The sequence below is a fragment of the Pseudopipra pipra genome, chromosome 1, assembly GCF_036250125.1.
Source record: "Pseudopipra pipra isolate bDixPip1 chromosome 1, bDixPip1.hap1, whole genome shotgun sequence".
Classification (NCBI taxonomy): domain Eukaryota; kingdom Metazoa; phylum Chordata; class Aves; order Passeriformes; family Pipridae; genus Pseudopipra; species Pseudopipra pipra.
The window spans coordinates 121556994-121582150 of record NC_087549.1 but is presented as its reverse complement, the minus strand read 5'-3'; the positions used below and the strand labels follow the sequence as shown (position 1 = coordinate 121582150).

Sequence of the window (25157 nt, the reverse complement as noted above, 5' to 3'; positions counted from 1 at the left end):
GCAAACAAGAATTTATTCTACCAAAAATACTTATGACAATGCATCCTAATGCAATACAAAAATAAAAAGAAAGTGAAGATACATTCCTATATGATCACTTTCTTACAGACCTCATATATTGCTTTCATAGAAGGACCTAGAATGTGGCTAGGTTAAAATTGAACACAACTAAAACTTCATAAGAAATGGCAAAATGGCATAGCAGAGGGAAGTAACAAACAGAAAATACTGACAAGGGACAGGGAGGAGAAAAAATAAAATTAATTCACTGGAGGGGAAAAAAGTAATAATGAGGAGAAAGCAGGACCCTTGGAGAGGACGTCTTTAATTTCTCAGTAATTCAGATGCTGCAAGTCAATTGTGGTGAGTGTGTCTGTAAAAAAGTCGAAACTGTCAGCAGAAATATCTACGGGACTGTCCAGAGATCCTGGCAAACTGGGGGAAACCGCATCTGAAAGCTGTAGGCAGGAATCTGTGGAGAAAACGCTAAAGTCCTGTAAAGAAGGGACATCTAGGGCCTCAGGACTGTCATTGTTCAGGCCAGCTGCACAGTTCTGGGCCATTGTTGAGAGGCAGTTTTGAACAGTGGGTGACTGATGTTGAAAATGTTTCAGATTTTTCTCATTGCTCGTTAAAGGCGAAACGGGGAAAGTTTGGGATTCGCCATTGTGCGCATTCTGCGCCTGCTGCTGGGAGAGGGCATTCTGCTGGAAAGTGTAGCCTTCCCGCTCCAAGAGAGCACCGGAGACGTTGCTAAGGGCTTGCTCGAAGAGGGATTTCTCCTCTTCCTCCTCCTCCTCTTCCACCGCTTTTTCGGGGTCCTCTAGGCTCTTAAATTTCCCCTCGCCGTTTTGGTTCTCCTTGCACTGGGTTTGTCTCTTGTGCTTCATCCTCCTGTTCTGGAACCAGACTTTGACTTGTCTCTCAGTCAGATCCAGCAAGGCTGCAATCTCAACCCTCCTTGGTCTACAGAGATACTTGTTGAAATGAAATTCTTTCTCTAGCTCCAAAAGCTGGGTGTTGGTGTAAGCCGTCCTCAGGCGCCTAGATCCACCGCTACCGCTATCGGGGATTTCAAGGGGGTCTGTTAAAAAAAAGAAAAAAAAAAAAAAAGAAAAACACCACCACCACACGCACCCCAAAGCATCACCGCCAGAACAGCAAAAGCAAAAACGCACGGACGCACACACAAAACAGATAAATGCACGGATTGAATTTCAGCACCCGAGCACATCGCATCCCCGGGGGGGTGGGCGGGAGTGCTCTCTCTGCATGTATGTGTCTATATCTATATGTCCATATAGCATAAAATAGCAACTGCAACAAAATGGCCGCCTTTGGATGCAGTAAACCCATTGTGTTGCACTGCTGAGCGCCCTGTGCTGCGTGCCCCTCGGCCACCTCTGCCAAATCGCTGCCTCCAGCTCCCCAACCTCTCCACACCAGAGCAAACTTTATATTAGCCATACCGCAATTTATAATTAATGCATCAGCTGCTTAGCTGAGCGGGAGCAATCTATCACTCTTCATTACTGTCAAATATCCTAACTCTAGGACGGCGAGACAAGAGAGGTCAGCTCCAACTCAAATAAATCATCCCGCATTAAGCAAGTTTGGGGAAAGTTTGGGTTTCCAGCGATCACCGCCAGCTCCGTCCTTCCCGCCGCCCGCCCTCCTTCTCGTCCCCCCGCGAAGCCAGGGGGATGCGGGGAGCCGAAATAGCGGCCCGGCGGGGCCGGCGGCACGTCTTTGGACTGACCTTTGTGGCTGAGGCAGGCAGGTCCAGCGGCTGAGGCGGAGGCCGAGGCGGGCGGCAGCGCGGATCGCTTGGACGCCTTTTTCTCTTTCATCCAGGGGTACTCCGGGGGTGGCGGGGCGCCGGCGGGGCCCGGGCTGCCGCTGCGGCCGCGGGGGCTCGCCTTGGGGCGACCGCCGCCGCTGTGGCGAGGGTGGCTGCCGGGGTTCAGGCTGGGGATGGTCTGCTCGAAAGGAGGAGGAATCAGTGTCGAGTGTGAAAGCGTCGAGTTCTTGATTGATGAACTTTGAAATGTATCACCGACAGGGGGAAAAGATGTCAGGCACTCAGCAAGCGATGGCTGGCTATTGATAAAACCGATCTCTCGCTCAAATGCGAAATTCATGGCCTTCAACTGGCAGCCCCCGCGGAGAAAAAGTTCCCTCGGATTCAGGGGGCTCGGGGGGGGAAGGCCCAAGAAAAAGGAGAGAGAGGAGAAAAAAATATAGCATAGAAGATCGCTAGTGGGGTGTTTTTTTTCTAATTCACTGATTACAGCCGTATGGGGACCGTGCTACTATTAAACTATTGAATTCATGGAGACAAGGTTGAAATTGGACCGAATTGGCTGTCACATGATTGCCTCTGCCCAATGACAATTTGGGCTTTAATCAAAAGAAGCCACTGTCTGTTTGATTGATCCAAAAAAGTCGGGAAGGAACGCCTCATTGGGGGCCAGAAAGGCTTTATTTACACTTTTTTTAAAGAGGGAAATGATATGTCGAGTATCTATCCCCTTGGCGTCCTAATCTGAAGTGATCGGGGGTAGGGGGAGGGTGCATGTGCGTGGATATATTTGTGTGAGAGGCTGTGAGTGTGTGTGTGCGCGCGAGTGTGTGTGTGTGTGTGTGGCTGCTTGTCCTGCAGCCTCCCTCGCATCCACCCGCACACTCTTCTCTCATTGTTTGGGACTGTCAGGAAAACGCTTTGCACCTCACAAATCATTTAAGCACCTCAATCTGACGCCTTGAGTCATTAACAAAGTAATCCATTAATCTTTAAAGTTTTGACACCGTCAGGCCCCCGCATAAGAAGTTACATCCAGGCAGGAGTGGGAAGCAGAGGGTCCTGATTTTTTCCTAGGAATAGCACTTCCTCCAAAACTAGTTTCTCCTTCCAGTTCTCCTTCCCTACTCAGCCTCGATGGGCTCCTTTTTATTTCTTTTCTTTTTTCCTTTTTTATTTTCTTTTTGTTTTCTTGATTTTTTTCCCTTTCTTTTTTTTTCCCTCCTTTTTTCCTTCTTTTTTTATTTTTTTTTCTTTTTTGGTGGCTAACGGGGGTACAGTACGGAGAACAACTCCTCGCCGGTGCTGAGCCAGTGTTTATCAGGATCTTCCTCAGCAACCTTGCTTCTAGGGGAAGAGTCATATAGGCAGAAGCCCCGGTGCTTCATGACTTCCCTTCTCCAGTTGGCTTCCCGGGATTGGACCGTAAAACATAACTCTAGGAGAACCTCTCTGGGTGAGCCAAATGGCGAGGCTGCAAACGTGTCTGGCTGTTGCCTCTTAAAAAAAAATATGTATCCCGTGCCTTAGCTTGCAAACGATACTCCCGGCTGCTGGCATAATTTGCTTAATAACCGTAGTAGGCTGGGTCTGGTGAGTATTTTCGATTACCAGGAAATATATGGGCTGGTAGCGGGTTTGTTTTCACGGGGCCAGGCAGGGCGAAAACGCTGCGGGGTTATGACTTGAGACACGGCACTCGCTTCCGACGCTTGGCTCTCGCCGCCGCCGTCTCCAGTCGCCCCTGCCAGGTCGAGGCAAGTCCCGAATTTGGATGCTTTGGGCACAGTTTTCCAACCAGACCGAAGTGAGAGGAAGAGCGATGACAATGATGGCCACAGTCACCAACCCGCTGAATCCTATGGTCACAGCCGCCCTGGGCAGCCTGGACGGGACTTGCTTTCCCGCGGAGCCCAGAGTGCCCAGCAGGGTAGGGTGCGCCGGGGGCCGAGGGGAAGTCGCTTCCGAGTCGCTCTCCGCGTCCTCCAGGAGCCAGGAACGATAGCCAGCGCGATGAGGTGCCGTCTCGCTTTATTTTCGGAGTTGCCAAACGGGTCGGCAACCGTCTTCGTAATTACTGAGGAAAAAAAAAAAAAAAAAAGGCGGGGGGGGGAGGAAAGAGAAAACAAGACCCCGAGCACTCAGCGGTTCGGTCTGCGTCCAGTCTGCACGAAGTGCATTTAAAAAATAGGTTTTAAGTTAATGCACCCACAAGATGTAGCATATCTCCGAAGGCATTGGAGAGAGGGGGAGGGGAGGGGCCGGGAGGCTTTAAATGGGCTTTTTGGTGGTTGCTTGTTTAAATAAAATATAGAACGAGACTTGTCATTTAATCCCTCAAAAGGGATGACTTACAAATATCGATGCTGTTGGAAAATGCAAGGGGTTTAATTTTCTTGCTTTTAGTCCAAACAAAGCTCTGGTGGTGTCTGTGCGCGATCAATCTTGGCCGCCAAAAGGTTTGACAGCTTACTGGCCCTTAAGAACACATTTAAAGCTTCTTGGTCTTTCCAAGATCAAATGTGGCCGAGAAAAGAGGCAGAGCAAGAAACGCAAGTAAACAAGACAAAAAGCTGCTTTTAAAATATGCTGGCAGAGGACTGAGCTGCTGGGGAAAGTCCAATTTTATTTTGCTTCTTGGTGCCTACGCTGGGGTCGGGTTTTTCTTTTTCTTTTCTTTAATTTTTTTCCCCTCTGGAAAATATTGGGATTAACAGCAGGATGACAAATAATAAAGAAAGAGGTTTGGACTTTAACCAGGCTTTGTGAGTAAAACCTGTGTGGGTGTCTCTATTCTGCACATTTGTTTCTTGTGGTTAGTCTAATACAAAAACCACCTGGAACAAAACCTTTGGCGAGAGGACGCAAAATTCTTGGGGAAATCAATTACTGCTGCCTCCAGGGGGATCTTTTAATCGGGCGAATCTTAAAAGCGAAATTACAAATTCTTATGTGCAACCTACAGGGTCCGAAGAAGGGATTTAATACTGTTTATGGAAAGAAGGGGACAAAATCGCCTGTATTTTTCTTTCTTCGAGTGGGAGGGGAGTAAAACGCCAAATTCCTTCTTTTTGAGCATTTTCCTTAATGTAACTCGTGGTGCTAAAGGAACCACGCAGTAAGTATCGTGAGTGTACCGTTACCTTTTGTTGTATCTAACCTAACTGATCTGAGAGGTGGGGGGGCGGCTTGAATTTTATACGGGCGCTCCTTTGAAACGAGCAATGTCTTGCAATGTGGCAAAAATGCTTCCTTCGCCTACAAAAATAATAATCAGTCTTTGGTCTGTATTGGGTAGTAATCAGTTTTCAATGAAAAATATCACCCTACATAGCCTTTCTTTCCACGGTTACATGTCTACATATACAATAAACAGCACGGTATAAATCTATTTGCTGTTCTTTTCTTTGACTGAGCACGCTTTATCTATTTATGCAGAAAAGCTCTGTATAGATTCACGGATGCATGACAATGTTTCAGCATCAGGCAAGGATGGTTCTGGGAACAAGATAAAGCCCAAAGATTAATAATATTTCAGTATGAGACCAAAATGGCGACATTTTTTTTCTGTGCTCTAAGAGATACAGATGGTGAACAGCGTGCATTATTATCTACATAGCATAGGAATATGTCTTTATAAACATTCAGGGGTGTATTTTACCTAGTATATTAAGGTCCGTTTTGATTTATCTTTCAAGTTTCAATCTGAAAATTATGGACATTTCGCCTGAAAGGAAGAAAAATGGGATTTAAACACAAGCTTGTGGGTTTCTCCCTTCTACCTCGAGCTGATTCGGACCGGAGACCCCTACGGGTGCCCGTTTGGGGCCGGGACAGTCGCCCTTCTACAGTACCGTGTCCCCCTCCTGCGATAAAAACACACAGGCACACACATCCACACCCCCACGAGGGAAGAAAGGGAACACAAGGCTCCCCTCCCCCACAGCTTCAGGCTACGGTGGGAGGAAAGACGGCTCAGCAAGAATGAAACAAGCTCCAAATAAAATAATAAAAATACTAATTATTTTAAAAAAAAAAAAAAAAAAAGGTAAAAGGAAAAATCCACTTCCTAAAGGAAAAGGAAAAAACGACGGCGGGGATGGCGGGTGGAAGGAGTAGCAGAGCACACATCCACGCCCCAGCCGCATTCGCGGTTCGGCCGGACCCTTCTCTACCACCACTGCTCCCCAGTGCTGGCGGGGCTCCGGAGCCCCTGCTCCCGGCTCCCCTCTTTCCACAGCGGGCCAGCCCAGGGACAAGGCGACCCCTCCGCGCCAGTGCCCACGCAGAGCTTTATCCTGAGCTCTGCTCCCATGTGCTTCACACACACCCTTGTACACACATACACGCACACACCCCCGCTGGCCTCCTCGCGCTGCTCCGCCGCCGGTCCCCCCTCAGACCCCGCGGGGAGGGGGCGATCCGCGCCCGCCTGCCCTCCGCGCCGGGCGGGCACCGCGCAGCGGGTGCGGGAGGAGGCAGCAGCCACGGGCCCTGAAGCACCGCTGAAGGAAAGGAAAAAAAAGAGAGAAACACAGAGGGAAAAGGGAGAGGAAAAGAAAACTCTCTCTCCATGCCTAAGAAATGCTGTAAAGGAGTCGCGGGGCCCTTCGGGTGGGCGATGAGATCCTCGTGTGAGTTTACAGGCGAGTTTCCTATCTCCCCACGTCATGAAGGGTTCTCCCTTCCCCTGAGCTGTGAAGAACATGTTCTTAACTCTTTCTTATTCAGAATAAAAACTTTATTTTTTTTTTCCAGAACGTGAGCAGCAAGGAATGTATAACTTTCAAAACAAATCTAGCCTTTTCAGCTTCACACGCTTTTCACCTAGCTGGATGTTACAAGCATAAAGTATTCAAACCGTGATCTTTTTTCCCAGATTTTATTGCATCATCATCATCATCATCGTTATCACCATTTTTAATAAAAGGAGCTACTAGTTTCCTTTCAAATGATATTTCCAACACGTGCCGATATGCCATCTAACATATGGCCAGGTAAATACCGCCTGAATATTCAGGGTACAGATTTTTTTATATATATATAAATATGAACAAATAGGGATAAATAAAATTTTAAACACTTAGATTATTCAATGTTTGCAAAAAAAAATATAAATAAATCTGAATGTTCACCAGCATACACACATTGAAAGACTTACACGTATCAATAATTGTCCAGGGAGGCCCTGTCCAAGCGCTTGTGATGTCTTTCTTGCTATTTAAAAGAAGTGCAATAAAAAAAATTGCTTCCCCGTGGGATCAATCATGTACGAACAAATTCACATTTAAGAATTCCTTTTATAGAAAATTTGTTCATATACCCTGTTTTGATAAAAGTGTAGAAGGTAAAGTATAAAGCCTCTGCATACTCCCAAAGTGAGACACAAGGCTACAGTTCAAGAAGATAAATATCCACTAGTGAAACTATAGAGCAATTCAAGCAACAAATATTGCTACGTCACATAAACTAGAAAACGCTTTTACGAAAGGAAACAAACCAAACCAAAATGAACAAAAGAAACAGGAAGGGGAGGGAAGGGCACATGATGGGGGGAGGAGAAAGAGAAGGGAAGGGATGAGTACTTTCCAAAACTTGGGGGCTTGGTGTTCCACTTAGTGACTCCTGTCTCTTACAGATGGGTGAGTTTGGGCGCTTCCTGAATTCTTCCCTGAGAAGGATGGTGAGCAGTAAGGTCTGTGTATGTTGGATGTGGATCACAAGGTCCATGGTGGTGATTGTTGCCCATTGGCCCAGCCCCGCTGTAGTCCATGTTGGCAGAGGGAGGATGAGGGAGATGAGTTAGACCAAAGATGGAAGGCCCAGAATTGGTCATGGTCTCCACGTAGTTGCCCCCTACATAGACGGGGCTTCCCTGTATATGTGGATTCCCATAACCGTTGCCTTGAAGAGGATGAGTATCGTATTCAGGTGTCACAGCTGCCGTTCCCGTGTATCTCTTTTGAGGAGGTGGGCAATTATTAAGAGGAGTGGTATACGATGCAGGGATGCCATAGGTGTTTTGATGAGGCTTGTTAAATGGTGGAGGTGACTGGGGCTCGTAGGGGACGCTGTTTACTAAAGAATGCATAGAGTTTAGATATCCCCCAGCAGCTGGAGGGACAGGGCTTCTGCTTGGGGACTGTCCTCCTGAAGAGGTCATCATGCCCTTGCCCTTTTGATCCTTTTTGTATTTCATTCTGCGGTTTTGAAACCAGATTTTGATCTGTCTTTCCGTGAGATTGAGCAAATTAGCCATTTCTACCCTTCGTGGCCTGCAAAGGTACCTATTGAAGTGGAACTCCTTTTCCAGTTCTACCAGCTGGGCACTTGTGTAAGCTGTACGGGCTCGCTTAGAGGAGGCTTGCCCCGGAGGGCTTTTATCACCAGCACAACTCTCACCTATGTAAATCACACAAAGAACACAATCAGCATGGCAAACCTAGACATGGCAACATGAGAAAATGGCCAACACCACCAGCACTGGGGGAGTCCAGCTCTCAAGCACAAGATGGATGCCCCTGTGTGCAACCAGTTCTCCCCCATGGCATGAGCTCAATTGTGCCAAGCAACAAGCATCAAAAGACTTCCTTCACCTCTTTACTGTCACTATATGACTACTCTTGTTTCCTTTAAGAATGACAACATGCAACATATCTCGAACTTGGCATGAAGGAGCAGGACAGGTTTAGGGAAATATAGCGAGGTTTAGAAAGTCTGAAGGTGAACCTATGGCTCTGCTAGCATAGTGTGATCAGAGTCTTCAAGAACTAGCTGTTCTCCATTGCTGTAAAGACCTGAAGCTCTCTTTTTCTGAAAACCATTTAATATACCATTTCATATATATATATATACATATAAGCTAGAAATGCCTGAAAATTGGGTATCTACAGTATAAAATTTTAACATAAAAACATAGAATTGACAGTATAGTGTTTTTATCGTGTCTAGGGTATGGCATAAACATATGGTAGTGATTGGGAAGTATCTTACAGGCTTGCAGATAGGCATATAGATATACTGAAACTTTACTGCTTTTTAATAAAATAAATACATGATATGGAAGGCTGTAAACAGCAGTGTTACCATGACTTTAAAAAGCAGACTGGCAAAGACCATTGCTAAAGTTTTGGACTCTCTTTCCAAGGCACACTTTAGTGAAAAAGAGGAAGAAGTCAGAATAAACCCAGCTCTTGGGCATTAGAGCTAGCACTGGTGTTATCAATTTAGGTTTCCTTCAGTAATAAAAGCATTGATATACACTTCCATCCCTCAAATAATGTTTTATAGGCTGAAGTTTATGGCACTCCAGAATGATTTCTGTTTACCAGGCTTGTAACTTTGCCAATCAGCTTATTAAAATAGGAAGAGGTTCTGACTGCATGCAGGGCATTGATCCTGCCTGGATGTGATTATGAGCTATTTTATTCCCGTTACACTTCAGCAGAGATAGGTCACTGTCTTATTAATCTAACAGCACCATGCCAACAAAGTACTCGGGACAAGTCTCTGGCTTAAGGTCTGGGCTGCTCCACACTGACATGATTTACTGGAGGGGGGATTACCTAGAAAATGCGATGGATGCGGGAGGGCACAAGTGGTTCAGCCACTTAGGAAGCAAAGTCAATTCAGACCTATTCTGCAAGGTTGGAAAAGTTTTGCATGGGGTGATTTGTTCACTGACTTCACTGACTCCCCTCAGTGAATAAGGCGACTGATAGCAACCCCTTTCCAAAAGCTTAAGGCAGTCAACTCAGAGAGCAAAAAAGCCCCCGCCCTCCCTTCCCTGAAGTGAAGATGGGTAGAGGCAGCCCACCTCCCTACTGGATGCATAGCCAGCCATGGGGTACCCTGGGAGAGGGGGAGCATGTTTCATACCTGAACTGGAACTGCTGGTTTTTTGCTTTGTGTTTTGCCGAGACTCTTTCATCCACGGGAATATCTGTTTGGACACGGTGGGTGAGTTAAGAGCTGGGCTCTTGGTGGGGTTGGCTGGGGCAGGGTTGCTGCTGGCATTTTGAGATGGTGAAGTGGAGGATGGAGGTGGAGGTTGTGCCTGCTGGGCTGGAGGTGGCTGCGGTGGAGCCTGTGGGTCAGCGAGGCCAGGAGGCTGGAGAGGCTGGCTGGGGAGGGTCCTCATGCAACTCTCACTGATGTCATTGGCCTTGTGGTGGGACACAGAGCTGCCAGGGGACTGGAGGGAGCACGCAGGGCGGTGGTACTCAGTTTCCACAAGTGATGAAGATGGAGGATATTGCTGCTGACTCGCATTATAAGTGAAACCATTTGCTCCTTGGTAGGGGTAGGCACCATAGATTGCAGAGCTGTCGTAGTAGGTCGCTTTTTGCATTTCGTTGTTTCCCAATATTTATTTCACAAACTGACAGGGTCTTGACACCCTTGGAGAATAACATTGGCACCCCTCTGTCACGTGGCGTTCTTCCTCCAATGGCCTCTCCAGGCAGACCTGGGGTGTGGGGAGAGCAGAGCAGGGTGAAGAAATGGTACAAATCCATCTTACTTTCAATAGCTAAGTGACATGAAAGCCATAAAAGAAAAAGTGGTCAGCAATATTTAGCAGCATGACTTGGCCTCAGGCGCAGAGCATTTACTGGCAGCTACAAATATGTGCTTTGCTGCACCAGGATATGGGCTTTCTAGGGTTATTTATTTATTTATTTATTTATTCTTAAGAAATAGAGCAAGGGGGTTTGATCGTTTATCACCAAGAGGCTATTTTAATACTGGTCGCTGAGATAAGGGTGATCGAGGAATCAGTAATGGGTAGGGGGTGGGCTCTTACTTCATTCCAACTCTAAGATCAAACTCTCTCCTGTAACCAATGTCGTTTTATTTTTAGCCTTTCTCTCCTGGTTACGACTCTCTATACAACTTCAAAGAAATACATGAGATTGTTCCTGTCTACGTGTGGCAGGGGGCAGGAGAGGGGTGGAAAGGTTCCCTAGGCAGGGATATGTAAACACTCCGATTCCAAGTGATGGATTTTAGCTTGTCTATGAAACGCTCGATAGGAAAATAAACAAAGCACCTTCTCCCCTCCGTGCTCGCACCCCAACCCGAAACGGCCAGGTCATGCACCCCGGCAGCAGCGGTTTCTGCACGGGCGAGCCCCGACCGACGCCCGCAGCGGCTCCCTGTCGGCCCCAGAGTGCTCTAGCCCTCCTCCCACTCGTGACTGGGTCTGGAGCCTTAACTGCACTCGCCGCCGCACAAAGCCCCTTCTGCGAGGCCAGCAGGGGCAAGTTGGGAGCTTCGCCCGTGGTTGTTTTCTTTTTTCCCCAGCAGTTATTTTCAAGACACTAACTTTTCGTGGAATCAGCCAGATCCTACCTGTTAAAACATGATGGATTGGGGGAAAAAAACACCAGGAACCTGAAAAACCAGCGTTCATCTCCATGACCACGGCTTGAACTTTCCTTCCAACTTAGCGATAATAGGTTCTGTCTTGGAAACTGCTATGTAATTTGATGTATGAGGGTCACTTGGCTGGGGAGAGGGTGGACACAAATCCAGAGAATGCTTCTCCTGCCCGGGCGAATCCCTTCCCCGCCCCCCCCCCCCCCCCGCTCCCCTTTTTTTTTTTTTTTTGGTCACCCATCCTCCTTTCTTTCTGGGATTTCCCCCCCTCCACACAACCCCCCCTCTCTCCCCAGATTAAAGTCTACTGGTCACCTGCTTGAAAATAACCAATTAAAGAATCACCCGTATTAATGAGAGAAGACCTGTGCGTAACCTCCGATCTAGGAGCTGTTTCCACACGCACTCACATTGTTCTCAGAAATTGAAGTGTGTTCCTCACCGTCCCCTACCCTCTTGCAGGCAAATAACCACGTCTTTTCAGATCAGAAGAGCCTCTCTTTTCTTTTACCACTTTCCCTGTACTTAAGCAGCTGGATATTTCCCCCCCCCCCCCCCCCCCAAAACATCTAACGAGGACAAATGCTTAGGGGCGAAAAGCCTTACACAACATATGCACCAAACGAGCTCATTCTACGCCTTTCAAGTTATACAGGTTCTTAGAAAACAGTACTCCTTTTGTTAGATCGTAACAAAATGAAGGCAATACACCTACAGCAGAGCGGCTATCCTGTTATTGCACTAATCAAGCTCTTTGGATGCTATTAAGCTAATAAGGCGATGGAGATCTGAGGCGCGCACACAATTTCCAGTTCCTCGCCTCTCCTTCCCGATGCTATCTAGGCCTGGTGTGATTTTTCTCAATTCCTTTGAAAGAGAGAATATAGACACCACTACCAGAGGAGAAGGAGGAAATAATCAGCCAGCGGTGATTTTACAAAGACACCCGCCTTTCATGATCGCGACATCAAATATTTCGCCTTCCCTCGGCCGCTAGGAAGTTTTGAGGCGCAGGCAGGACGAGTAGTGCGGAGTGGGGATGCTCCCGCAGCTGCTGGCCCGCAGACAATAGACAACTTTACTCGGAAGTAAAAATATTATTGAAGTTTCGGCCGCCTGCCAGCAAGTAAAAAAAAAAATCAGATCCCGCGTTTGGCTTCGCCAAGTTAATCACTTCCTACAAAGTTATGGAGAAGCGGGGGTAACCTGAGGAGAGCCTGGTCATTCCTGGAGAAAGCGGGAATAGCGAGATTAAGAGCGACAACGATCACGATAATAATAGCGTCCTAACGGGAGAGGGGAGCAAGGGTGGGGGTGGATTTACCACCCCAGCCGGTGCCTGGGAGGGGAAGAGTTCTCCTCTCCCCCTCGAATACAAAAGGCCAGGTCTCACAAACACAGATGGGCCCCCGATTTTTCCAATGCCCGGTTTATCGGCTTCATCTCCGTTTGTGCAATACACAGCTCTGCCATTTACCAACTTCTGTCCCCCCACCCAAACGGCCCAGAGACAGCAGATGAAAGTTGCTTGGGGAAGGCAATTCGCTTGCTTTCCTCCACTTCAGCTCTCTCCTATCCTCTCCTTCCCTCCGTTTCCCCCTCCTCCCAAGCACACCAGATCTTTGCCCTGTAACTCTCAGCCGAGCCCCGAACTCTGACTCTAGGACGAAAAATCGCGCAGCCCCCCTGAAAGATTTCCTGAAAGATAAAGATGAAGTTGAGAGAAGGTGGGGGGGTGGAAGGAAAAGAGCAGAGAGAGCTGCCTGAACATGAAGTGTAAGGGTATCAGTCACTGCCTGGAAGGAAGCCCCAGCTTGTGAACTCTTCTTGAACCGACATTTAAGTCTACGGTCATAAATCACTGGGACATAAACTCCGCCATTCACGACTGATAGGAGCGTATTTGTGGCCTGCTTACCTTAACTTCTGACGACTGAGGCGGAAGCCAGCATGCTCTCTCTCTCTCTCTTTTTTTTTTTTTTTTTTTTTTTGGAGGCGACACAACCCAGGGAGCAGGGGCTGTCTGCCTCAGCCTGATCCCTGTGGCCGCGAGGTGGGCACCGGCTCAATTACTCCGCACCCGGGACGAGCCCTGCCCCGCACGGATGGGGACGGTTGCTCCGGACACCCGCCTTCCCCGCTCCCCTGGCGCTGGAGGCTGCCCACCCTACCCCGAGCCGGTCCCCGGCGTACCGGCCTCCCCCTGCGCGGGGCACGGAGGACGGGGATGTTTCCCAGGGCTGCTCTGGGAAAGGAAAGAGAGAGAGGGAAGGAGAAAGGGTGGAGGGGAGGGGGGGAGTGGAGGGGAAAAAAAAAAAAGAAAAAAATTAAAAAAAAAAAAAAGAAAAAAGGAAGGAAGAAAGAAAGGCAGCCGCCTGGGGAAGCCTAGGGCAGGGTGGGGGCTGGGGAGGGAGCGGAGGAGCGCGGCAGTGAAGGAGTGCGGCCCCCCCCGCACCCGGGCGTCACCAAAGTCCAGGAAAATTATGCTAATGAAGACAAACGGCTCTCACAAAGGGTCGCTCTCACCAGCCTCCGGGGTGCTGCTGGGGGGCCTTGAGTTTGTCCCTCTTATCGGTGGGCTTGGGGGGCGGCTGCAGAATAGCCCCTCTGCCGCTCCTCACGGCCAAGAGCCCCGCACAGCCCTGGCTGAGTCCCGGGGAGGGGAGCAAAGCCCGGAGAGCCGAGGTTGGGTCCGGAGAGCCAACCGAAGCCCACCAGGATCCCCGCTCTGGGCGATGCTTTCAGAGCCACGCTGGAAATCATTAGAGTTACTAATTATTAACTCATGCATGCGTGAGCGCACACACACACAGATGTACACACAGACACCCCCCTGTCCCGTCCCTCCCCCCCAAATATCCCCAGCGCCTGGGACGGGCACAGAGGCGCTCACGCACACACATGTGCTGCACAGACGGGTCGGGGTGCCCGCAGCCCCCCGTGGGGACCTGTGGGCGTCAGCCCCGCGTGGATGCGGGCCCGGAGCCTCACAGCTCGCCTTCGCCTTCTTTCCGCGGCAGAGGTGGGGAAGGCCCTCGCCTCTTTCTTCAGCGCCACGGGTTTTGGGGGTGGTGGAGTCCCCCCAGTTTCCTGCAACAGAAACACGGCAGCGACCGTGCAAACGAGAACTTAAACAAAGTTTCAGACCCCGCCGGTCTGGCAGACGTTAACGGGGCTCTGCGTTCTGCATTAAGCGGAACCTCCGAATAAAACCTAGGTGTAAATTTGACATTACTTCGTTAATTAAGGCATTACAAATGTAACCAGTCCGTTTAAAGCACGAGGGAGCCCGGCGTCATCTTTAAACACAAACAAAGCCAGGGGGAAGCGAGAAATAAAAAGCACTATAAGGCTGGGGTGGCCTCTTACGCATACCAATGGTTTTTGTCATTTATGGCTATGCAAGATTTATGACTTCGTGCACCAAAGCTGTAAACAGAGCACTAAAACAGAAAACACTTGCTCCTTATGGCATAAGTGAGAAGGCACCACATGAAAGGGGAAGCGGCCAGCGTAGGAGGAGAGGAGAGGCAAAAATCCCGCGTACGCGTTTTGCTTCAAACAATCCCATGAATGTTGCATCGGAAGAAAAAAAAGTCTTTTTAGTCAATAATCAACCCCACACTTTCTTCTGAAACTGCTGATCTGCCATTCGCCCACTTGCCCGGCCAAATAGCGAGAGGCAGCGCTGCGCCCCGACGGAGCCCCTCGGACTGGCGAGGAGGATTTGGACTGGGAGAGAAAGATGGGGACTGCCGAAACCTGCGGACACGGGGTAGCCTGCTGGTTTGGGGAGCCCCGCCGAAAGCTACGAGAGCTTTTCCGAGGAGCGCGTTTCAACTTGGGAGCCATCTCTAGCGGGATATTCTGACTACGTGTCTATATTTAAGAGAGGAGAAGGGGAGTGGCGGGAAGGTCTTTTTAAAAATGAAAAGATTTGCAAGGACTTTAATCGTGAGAACCGAAAGGGTTCATAGGAATATTGTAGTGTTTCCTCCATTCGTCTTACTGCCTGCAAAGAGTATTTTGCGAGGATTCTCCTGTTAGTCCTGTTTCCCCACGCCCCCTCTCTCCCCAAAGAGGTAATTTTAAACATGAGAAGATGATTATTTTTTTTTATGTCTCCGATGATGTAGAATAAGTGTTCCAATGCACAAATCCCCGCTGTTTTTATCTGTCTTTCCCTCCCAGAGGCCGAATATTTTCTTTCTGCTTCATTCCGCGGAGAGAGATAGGGCTCAGCTCGGGGAGGGACGGGCGGCGTTTGGGGCTGATTCCTGGGTCAGAAATGAGCTGCCTTTTCTCCCCGAAGAGACCCACTCTGCGGGACTCCCTCCTGTCTCCCCCCTCCCCTCCCCGGAGTTACTATTTTCCGAATAAAATAATGCCTGTAAAGCGCCTTGTCCTTGGATGCCCCGAAATGGAAGCGGGTAGCACCATAGTTCAAAGCTGGTTTGGGGGGGGATCTCTTAGAGATGAAACAGCAAGGTAGGGAGTTGCTGGAGAAGGGGGGCAGTTCTGGAACTGGTGCCTGTCCAAGTCGTTAGAGATTTAGGAGGGGATATCAGCTGAATTAGAGAAGGACTGGACAATCGAAGCGAGTCGTGGTCAATCTAAATTGTTGTTTATATTTTCTAACACTAGAGAGGCAACGCACCCTTCGCTATTTGCTCAACAGACTGAAGTTATTTACACAACTCGCCGAAATCCCCCTCTCCCCCAGAACTCTTCTTGCTTTCTTTTGCTCTAGAGAAGGACTGTATTATTTATGAGTGTTTTAACTGGGTCAATATGCATCCGAACTGGGCCATAAATCAGAGGAAACGCTGCCAAGTAATTTAGCTGCAATTAAAGCTCGCACTTTATTTTTGAGGCGCGTTTTGGCCCATTTCAAAATACGGTAAAGCCAGCCTTGGCTTTTAGACACACAGCTGGGAGTGAAACAACTCTCCTCCCCTCGCTGAAAAGAGGGAGACGCCGGGTCTAAGAAAGGACAACGTGCTTCAGTATGGCGAGAAGGGGAAATATAACTTATTAGGGTCAGTTCTGCTTTGAGAGCAGCTTTAAAGAACAGGAAAACGTGAGACCATCCCAAACATCACCCTGCAGATCTCTGCAGAACGGCCGCGAGCAGCTCCGAGTGGAAATAACCTTTTTTGTTGTTGTTTTCAGCAGAGATTTTATCATCGTTCGCTTTTCTTCTTCTTTCCTTCCCTTTCTGACCGCTTAGAAGACGAGTAATTTAAAACACCGGGTAACTGGACACAAGATAGTACAACAGGAATAGGCGAGAGATGTGGAGGAAAGCCACCCCCAGTGCTCCAACCTTTCCCAAAGCCGGGGCACACCGGGGAAATATGATTTCATATAGCATTTTGCCCTCCTTGGATAGCCAAATAATCTTTCTTTTTTGTCATTTAAAGCGCATTCTTCATATATATATATGCGCCTTCATATTTATAAGTATATGCAAATACTCGCATATTTATATATACAGATATAGCTATATTTGTGTAAACGACGGGATGGATATGAATTTAGGTTCTCCTAGAAGGTACTTCCCAGTCCTCTCCTTTTTATTCTCTCTTTCCAGATCCCCTTTCAGAGAGACAGAATAAACTCGCACATTTCCAAGGTTGATTTATTGTTAGAAGCCGTGGCTGGCTTGTTCCTTCTCACCGCGGAGAAATAAAGAGGAGCCCCTTGGCTCATTTGGGAAGGAGAAGCTTTGCCATATTGCTGAGCGCCCATGCAGCGCTCCGCTCACAGTAAACAAAGTACCACTAAAGCATCATAAATAAAATGGCAGCACGATCGCACAGTCATCGATTTACGGAGCGGCAGCGACCGAACAAACACCCATAAAACAACAACCGCCGCCGCACACTCGAGCACGACCCCGACCGAGGAGCATCACATACACCCCCCGCGTAGTTTTCTCCGACTTGCCCAAATACATAAATAAATAAACACAAAAACACACAAATAAAATAATAGAATAAAATTAAGGGAGAAATTTTCAAACATGACAATAAATGAGGCTTCCGATCTCTAGCCGGTCATAAATAATGATAAGATGGCAATCGAGGGGCTGGAGCAGAGGCAGCTGGCCATCAACAGCAGTGTGGGATCTCTATGGAGAAAAATAAATAAAGAAGCAAACTCTCCCTGCTCTGCTCGCTGCGAGGGTAGAGTTGAATATTTACCGCAGCAAATTGAAACAAAGGGGGAAGCAGCCTGGGTCCGGGTGCACACACACCCGCACGCACACACACGCACTCACTCCAGCCTCTGCTACTGACCTTTGCCTCGAACAGCAATAACTCACCACATAAATGAACAATCAACGGAAATACCTTAAAATAAAATCCATCCTTTCTAACGAAGCATTTCGTCCACTCGGCTCGACAATAACCTTTCCATAAGGAACGAAAGCTGTCAGCGAAATGGCCAGCTCTTGCGGGGACGGTGATGGGGGCAGGAGAAAAAAAGAATAATAGAAAGCAGTGCTTGCTCTGAACAGAAACTGGAAAAGCGTAATCGCAGACGGAGCCAGACCGGGTCTCCACTCCAAATGCCACAATAATGCGCTGTATTATGTGCTCACGTGGTCATACGTCAACTTAAATCCTTTTATTTGAAATAGGGAATCATTGAAGGAACTGGCTTTCTTAGAGTGAGCCTTCGCTTTTTAAAGCCTTAACCCAATATGTTAAAGAAGAGTTTTAAGGGAGGAGAAAAAAAAATCTAAGAGATGCAGATGACTGGGGGAGGGGGGGAGATTGGTTTGATTCTCTTTCCTCCCACACCAATATTTCTTTACACAAAGCCCATTGGAAGGTAAGCGGAATTCTTCTTATAATATGGGATTACGCTGCACTTTGATACTTAGCCTAATTAACCGGCATTTGCTCCCCAGGCCCGCCACTCTGCTCCACGTCGCATATCCTCCGCAACTCCCGAAGAAAACCCAAATCTTAATGCTATTATTTCCAGCCCTCTTCTAAACGGGACGATTACCAGCCTTCCCCCCACCCCCAGCTGCTATTGTACAGGGCTTGCTCAACTCCCACTCGCTACATCAGGGCTCCTGTAGAAACTAAAAAGACCTTTAATTACCTGACAAAGGCAAAAGACCGTCTCTTCTAAGAAGCTAGTTGATTTTTGTCCTCGTAACACCCTATGAAGAATACACCTTCCTTCACCGGCGTGCCTCTGAATTTTGCAAAATCTTTTGGGACCTTGCTGTTAAACCTGTGCTTACGCATTTCCTATATAGCTAGTTTGAGTGATGCACAAAATTATAGGTTGCTAATGATGAAAAAAAATTGAGGAGGGGGAGCTCTTTGCCTAAGGGGAAAAAAATTAAGAAAAAAAGAGAAGAGCGAAGTTGTATGCAGCCCCTGAGCCAGGCAGCTTTGCCTGTGTGTGAACACATCACATCTTCCCTGTTAGACTGTTTAATTTGTTCTATTGACACAATAAGCTAAACAAACAAAAGAAACCCTCCACTCACATAACTTTTCTAGAAGGAATCAAAGCAAAACAGGCAGTTCATTCTTTTAACGTGCTCCTGGTCCAGTTTTGTGACTCCAGCATTGTGCATCATGATGCATACACTCTAACCTAAATCTTTCCACCATCTCCCATAAGTTCAAAGAAGTTAACTACATATTCCCTCTAAGTGGTTCACCTGCATATCATTGAACAGAATGGAAGGAGTTTTCTTTTTAAACGTGATTTTTAGAGATATAACCAAGCCTTATATACGCTTCCCTGGATTGTAAAAGTGGGCCACTGGAACATAAACCCATTTGTAACAGTGTATAGTAGTGGTTACTGCAGCAAAGTCAGCATGAAATTACAATAGGAGAAAAATTTGCAATTTTTCATATGGAAGTGATTAAGCTAGTATCAGCGTATACATCTATTATCCCTCACTAAGAACTGGAATAAAAACTATAGACCTTTGAAAAAGAGAAAGCATTAGGTACACTCGACATGCCCGAGTCTGTGACTATCAGAACGCGTGGTAACTCCATAGCTCTCATACTTAACATAAACCAAGGCCTATATTTGCTCGAGATGGATTCACGGTTCTTTTAAATATGGTGCATTTACATCCCATAGAAGAAACATACAGAGAAGTTATTCTGCAACAATGAAACTGAAATTACTGGGGATTGGAGCAGATGTTGAAGAAAGTAAAGCAAGCCTGTCTTGGGGCTGTTGTAAAAAGTTATCGACTGCTTTGCGTCAAAAGTAGAAAGATGGCTTTAGAAGTTACAGTCCTGAGCAAATAGAAACTACAAAAGCAATAAATCACCACCATAAGTCAGCTTAAATGCCTTAACGCTAGCTGTGACTATTGGCTTCAAAATCCTGTTTCTATGAACATCTTTATTAGTATTAATGGTCAGGTTAATCCTAAAACTACTGTTTAACAATTAACTTCATGTATATAGTGGGGAAACTAATTAATTCTTAAGAAAAGTAACTTCTTGACTTGTGAATACCTTTCACAGGGTGTGCTTTGGGAGGGCAGAGGGGGGAGTCTGCCTAACTTCGTACTGTCCTGGATCGCAGCTGAAAATTATTCCCTTCTGCCGAATTTGGAAAAAGTTTTCTTTGCTCTGATAGCATGATTACGAAGTTTCAGAAACAAATTCAAATGATCTTGCGAGTTGCAGGCGCTAGGTTTCCCTCACCACCCTATTTATTGCTTTGTTCCTGTTCCTGGACATTCAACATTGTGTTTTATTACCTCGATGATTTGGAGACCAGAAACACTGTTTCTAGGAGAAAAATGTGGAGTTTATCAGTAGGTCTGCTACTGATTTTTCTGTGCTTTATACACATGGCTTCGAGCTGAGCTGAAATTCCAGCCTCAGTAACAACAAACAGATCTGAGTTCATAACGTGCCTTCATTAAGAGAGACCCTTTGTGCCCACTCTGGCATCAATAGCCACTCCTGGCATTAATGCTATTTAAAGTTGTCTTCGATATAATTAGATTTAGGATTTTTACTGTGTTTCAAGTTTACTCTTATGATAGTTGTTAAGAGGTGTGCCTATCACTCCCATGTGGAGATGAAATGGGAATCACCGTATGATACAAGTGCTTATTTCCTCGCTCCCTCGAAAGATTTGAAATCTGCTGGGATGTAGAGCTGTTTACCTACATCCGTGAGTCTGATAGAGATAAACTTGGTCTTTGATCATTTCCAAGTAGATAAAAAGAGTAGAGCTATCGACTGTGCCCTTGTGTGAGAAGTTCTGCTCAGAGTCAGCAGAGTCAGAGTCTGCCAGTGTTGGATTCGTCGAGGAATCCCAAATATCTCTGCACGCAATGCTGTGGGTACATGCCACTGGAGGAAGGTTCCTTCGTACCGTATTTTCGCTTTCAATTTCCGAACACAAGCGTGAATGGACATTTGCAGTGCCTTTTTGTAGTTAAGATTTAAGCAGCCCATTAAGCCAACACAAAGAGCCCTTGTAGTTCCGTAATTTATGGCCTCTTTTAAAAGGCAGTAAAGTACACTAATTGTACATCAACGTCCAAAAATAAGCAGGTAAATCTAGCAGGATTTTGAGCTAATTCTATGTAATCCTCCCCTCTCGGCGGCTGGCATGAAAAAATTGTCACTATGGAAAGCATTTCATTTCTCCTGCCAAAGGACCAAGCACATAAAAGACTCCAAGAACTCCGAACCACCAGACACTGACCTCCGCTCAGTGCAAAGCAGGCCGGGCCAGACAAATACTCGAAATTTACTCGCGAACCATTCTGGTGTACGCACGCAGGCAAAAATCAGGTTTTCTAACATCCCCACATGCACTCCACGTTTGCAGAACTGGCTGCGGGACTCCTCGAGGAGGAGGAGAACAGACAAGCCGCGATAAGCAGCCATTCAACACCGAACCGGCTCCAACCCTCTCTCCCTTGCCTTGCGCCTTTGATTTGGGAAGGAGCTAAGAATGGACAAAGAAATTCTCTAACTCCTTCGCTCTTCAGATGACTTTGCATCCTTCCTGTTCCCAATGCCTTTATAAGGATGGCGATCACTCAGGTCCCGTACACTTCTTTGTCTGCCCAGACACGCGCATTCACCACCCACGGAAGATGAATAGAGCCAATGCAGAAAAAAATTCCAGCTAGGTTAAATATTTATCACAACAACAACAAAATCTCATTCCAGCAGGTTTGTTCTTCATGCAGATACCAGGCAAATCGCTTTCTTACAGCAGCCACCGGCGCAAAAGCAGCGGCCGCTGACCGACTCTTACCTTCTCCAGCTGCGCAAGGTTGGGCTGAGGCGCTCCCAGCTTCTTCCACCGCCCCGGCCGAGCGGTTTCTTTTCGGGGCTCCCTGTAAACAAGCAACAAACAATGCCTTACCGGGGAGTGCAGGGGGAGGTATTTTGCGCCTTCATTGGCAATACGTGGTTTGTCGGGTGCGCTGGGAGAGCCCCGGAGAGGGGTGGGCAGGGATGGAGCGGGCTCGGGCTCCCTCGCGGAGTGTGGGTTGCCACCCGGATGAAGAGCACAGGGAGCTGAGAAATAAAAGCGTGCGGTTGATTTTTTTTTTGTTGTGTTTTTTTTTTTTTTTTTTTGGTTGGGTTTTTTTGTGTGATTTTTTTTTTAAATTTTTTTCCTCGTAGACAACTATGCCTTCTGTCTCCAAGTGTTTGGAAATACTGTCATTCCAAATTCTTGTTACATGAATGTCTGCTTTATTTTCCTCTGGGAAACCTTTGTTTAGGATCATTTAATCAAGAACAGACATTAAACACAAGTCGTGGTGTTCATCTCTGCTGAATAAAACACGGAAAGTGTTCCAGTTTAAATGCAGGGAGTATTGTGGTTGGGCTTTTATTCAAACGGTTATTCGGGGCCCAATCCTGCCACCACTAGCGCAATAAGAGATTAACAGTTGACCTCACTGTAGCGGAATCGGGCCCAAATGATTTTTTTTTGGCTTTTTTTTAAGGGAAAAAAAAAAAAAACCAAACCAGAAACCAAAAACCAAAACACTGAAAGCCATTGACGGAGGGGGGGAAAATCGGGCCGCTTCTTTCCCCTAAAATAAACAATACCGCACAGTCCAATAAGACAACAGCCAGATTATTTGCATGTCACTTACTGAATCACTTTTATATATGAATTTGTCAGATATAACAATGTACCCCCGTATTCAGTCTTGCTAATAAAACCCATCTAATGCATCTTAAAATCGTCAGTAAATGCAAATGCTAATAATTAAATAACACAGTTCTTGTGAAAGGGTGTTATCTGAGCCTTGGAAATATTAGGTCTATCTTGGGATAACTTTTCGAGCGGAGACTTTGCTTTGGTAATTTAGTAGTTCAATAATTACGCTAATAATTTTAAATTTGGTGTTGAACTCCAGTCTACATAAAATCATGCAGTAATAGCCTACTAAACTGTTTATTGCTGTGTCATAAATTTGAGAGCGCTGACTGTTAAAATCTACTGGCAAACACAAAAGAAAATGGAAAGTTCAATCTGCAGTGGCAGAGCCCGGGTGCTGCTTCCTAGGGTTATCCTTAGCTCTACCTTTCTCTCCACTCGCCTTCAGCGCAGGGGGAACCCCCTGGCATTTTAGGCTCAAAAACATACCTTAGCCGTTTTGATCCCTAATCAATAGTCGTGTTACAAACAGCAATAATCATCGATCAAGCATGTCGTGACTCGGTTGTCCCACTCGTGTTAAATATGGAGCGTGTATCTGAAAATGGTGCCAGCGACTTTCTGTTATTTATTTTAGAGCTATTAGGTCACGCTACCATATTTTACACTGCCACGGTCCTTTAAACTATGCTGCTTCTTGAAAGAGTTGCTAAGTAGCAGTAAAGCACTTTAAAAAAGCTCTAACTTTTTTTTTTTTTTTAATTTGTTGTTATCCCAAACTCTAATATTCATTGCGGCACTCTAAGTTCGTACATAAATCGTTCAGACTAATGAGTCATAGAGAAATTCGCCCATGACTTTTCCTTTACAATGCTCACTGCCTTTCCATTGCTTTTTTGGCCCTGTATTAAGAGCCGGTGATTTATTAACGCCAGGAAAATTGAACAAAGCAGGTCCTCCTGCACCGTGGCACCCAGCCTTCCACAGTGTGAATTAGAACATTATCAAATGTGTTTGCTTCGGTAACACTTAATCACCAAAAGCCGTAATGTGACCACAAGGCAGCTGAAACAAAGATTTAACATTTCTAAATATTAAACTTGTTAAGCAAATGCTCAGCACACAAAGCAAGCACAAACAATTAAAGTCATCAAGCTAGAAATACACACTACCTACTTACCACCACAGACCCTACTGCTTGCTTAAGAAGTTTAGAATCTTTCAAGATAAATCAGGTGGGTATTTTTTTTAAGAAAAAAAAAAAAAAAAGAAAGAAAAACAAACTCCAGTAATAAGGAGTTGAGTTTCACTTCTGAGAGAATCACTCCTAGTGAGGACTGACGGCCACAGATCCATTCCTGACTATCTGCATTAATTATTTAATGAGTCACGTGACCATAAAGATAAAAATTTCAATATCTCCCCCAGAACAGACGCAACACCTTTATCTGCGAGTGCAGGGATGCTCGTACTTGGGTCCCCTAATCTCTCCTTGCTTTGACATCTCCTCAGTTTCTAGGGAGAGTGCTAGGACATTAATAACATGGGTTTGTCCCGTCCTGCACAGAGAGATGGGTCAGCTTTACACCCACACACACCTCCAAACGAGTCAGTTGAACCCAGATCCTCATTGTCTGCAGCGGGGAGGGGGCTCTGAGCACCAGGACGGCATCCCCCGGGCCGCCTTCCATGGGTCAGTGCTGCCTGTCCACGGGCCCGGGCGGAGCCAGGAGGGCTGCCCCGGGCCGGAGGGAGGAGGCCGTGGAGCTTTCCCTGCCCACGCGGGGAGCCCCGGCCCCACTGGGACCCTCGTGGGCCGGGCTAGGGCGCCCGCGCAACACCGCGCTGAAGGGGACAGCCCTGGGGCGACCCCGCGGGATCCCACCCGCCGCAGCCTGGCCTTGCCGTGAGGCTGAGGACATGGCAGGAGCCTCCGCCTCCTCGGGGACGTGACGTGCGGGCGCCCCGGGGCCGCGCCGCCCGGCCGGCTCTGGCGGAGGTGCGGGAACGGCAGGCGGGCTCGGGGCTGCCCGAATAGGGCAGCACGGGAGGACCGGGGGGAGCTGAAGTTTCATGGCAAGCCTGTCAAGATCTCCACCTGTGTGAGGGCTCCCCCCACCCCTTCCTCGTTTACAAACACTGAGCAAGAAGGCCATGGAACTGCAAGCACCCTGAACAAAAAAAAAAAAATTTCCCGGCATTGCGTAATCTCACAAGGCAGGATGGCTCTGGTTATTAAATACCACAAGGCGCTTGTCACAGCTCAGCTCCTCGTGTAATGAAACACCAGGTATAGCAAAAGCTCGTAGGAAAAACGAGGAGGCAGATCTTGGAAGAGGAGTATTTTTCTTGATGGTGGAGGGGAGGTGGGTGCCGGGGTTAACGGCATGGCGTTCCCTGCAGCCAGCAAATTGACTCCGAGCTGATTCGGTCTTTCTTTGAAATATTGACAAACTTCACTTTCAGCGTTTTGGGCCGCGCTTGTCTTTGTGGCCAGAGCAGATAAATCCGTGTGTGAGAGACACCAGGAGAGCAGGAGAGAGGGAGGGGGGAAAGAGACATTTAGGTCCAAGTGCCGGATTAAAAAGAATACTGTCTTTAAAGGTCAAGGGTTTGAAGGGTCAGTCTGCTCCTCTAAAAAAAACAATTAATGGGATAGAAAATTTGTCCTCTCGGTGAACTCCCGGTTGCCTTAGCAAAGGGAGCACAATGCGAGAATTTAAACTGGACGATGTAATTTTCAAAGTTATTGTAAAGACGGGAGGTATCGGACTAGGAGCAGAGGGCTCCCAGCCCGGGAGCAGCGTCCTGCTTCCCAGCACAGCCA

The 25157-nt window shown here is 47.3% G+C and overlaps 1 protein-coding gene across 6 annotated transcripts; it reads right to left on the bottom strand.

Annotated features, from left to right (window-relative positions):
- HOXA2 (homeobox A2) lies at positions 1 to 25157 on the bottom strand. Of its 6 annotated transcripts, XM_064674361.1 has the most exons (5): positions 23929 to 25157; positions 21467 to 21548; positions 9680 to 10268; positions 1760 to 1979; positions 33 to 1062 (listed from the first exon to the last, which is right to left on the bottom strand). In XM_064674361.1, the coding sequence occupies exons 3-5, from the start codon at positions 10149 to 10151 to the stop codon at positions 333 to 335; spliced, it is 1422 nt and encodes a 473-aa protein (XP_064530431.1). In that variant the 5' UTR covers positions 10152 to 10268; positions 21467 to 21548; positions 23929 to 25157; the 3' UTR covers positions 33 to 332. The 6 variants fall into 6 exon arrangements, with proteins under 6 accessions (XP_064530482.1, XP_064530431.1, XP_064530451.1 ...); XM_064674381.1 differs by lacking the exons at positions 21467 to 21548; positions 23929 to 25157 and adding an exon at positions 17536 to 21385; XM_064674391.1 differs by lacking the exons at positions 33 to 1062; positions 1760 to 1979 and adding an exon at positions 2150 to 8203 and having other exon boundaries at positions 23929 to 25147.

Coding starts and splice junctions, on each gene's coding strand:
- HOXA2 (XM_064674361.1), bottom strand. CDS start 10,151: ATGCAAAAAGCGACCTACTACGACAGCTCTGCAATCTATGGTGCCTAC. Junction 1,980..9,679: donor AACCAGCAGTTCCAGTTCAG/GTATGAAACATG, acceptor CCTTTCGAGCAG/ACCATCCCCAGCCTGAACCC. Junction 1,063..1,759: donor TGCCTGCCTCAGCCACAAAG/GTCAGTCCAAAG, acceptor AATCCCCGATAG/CGGTAGCGGTGGATCTAGGC.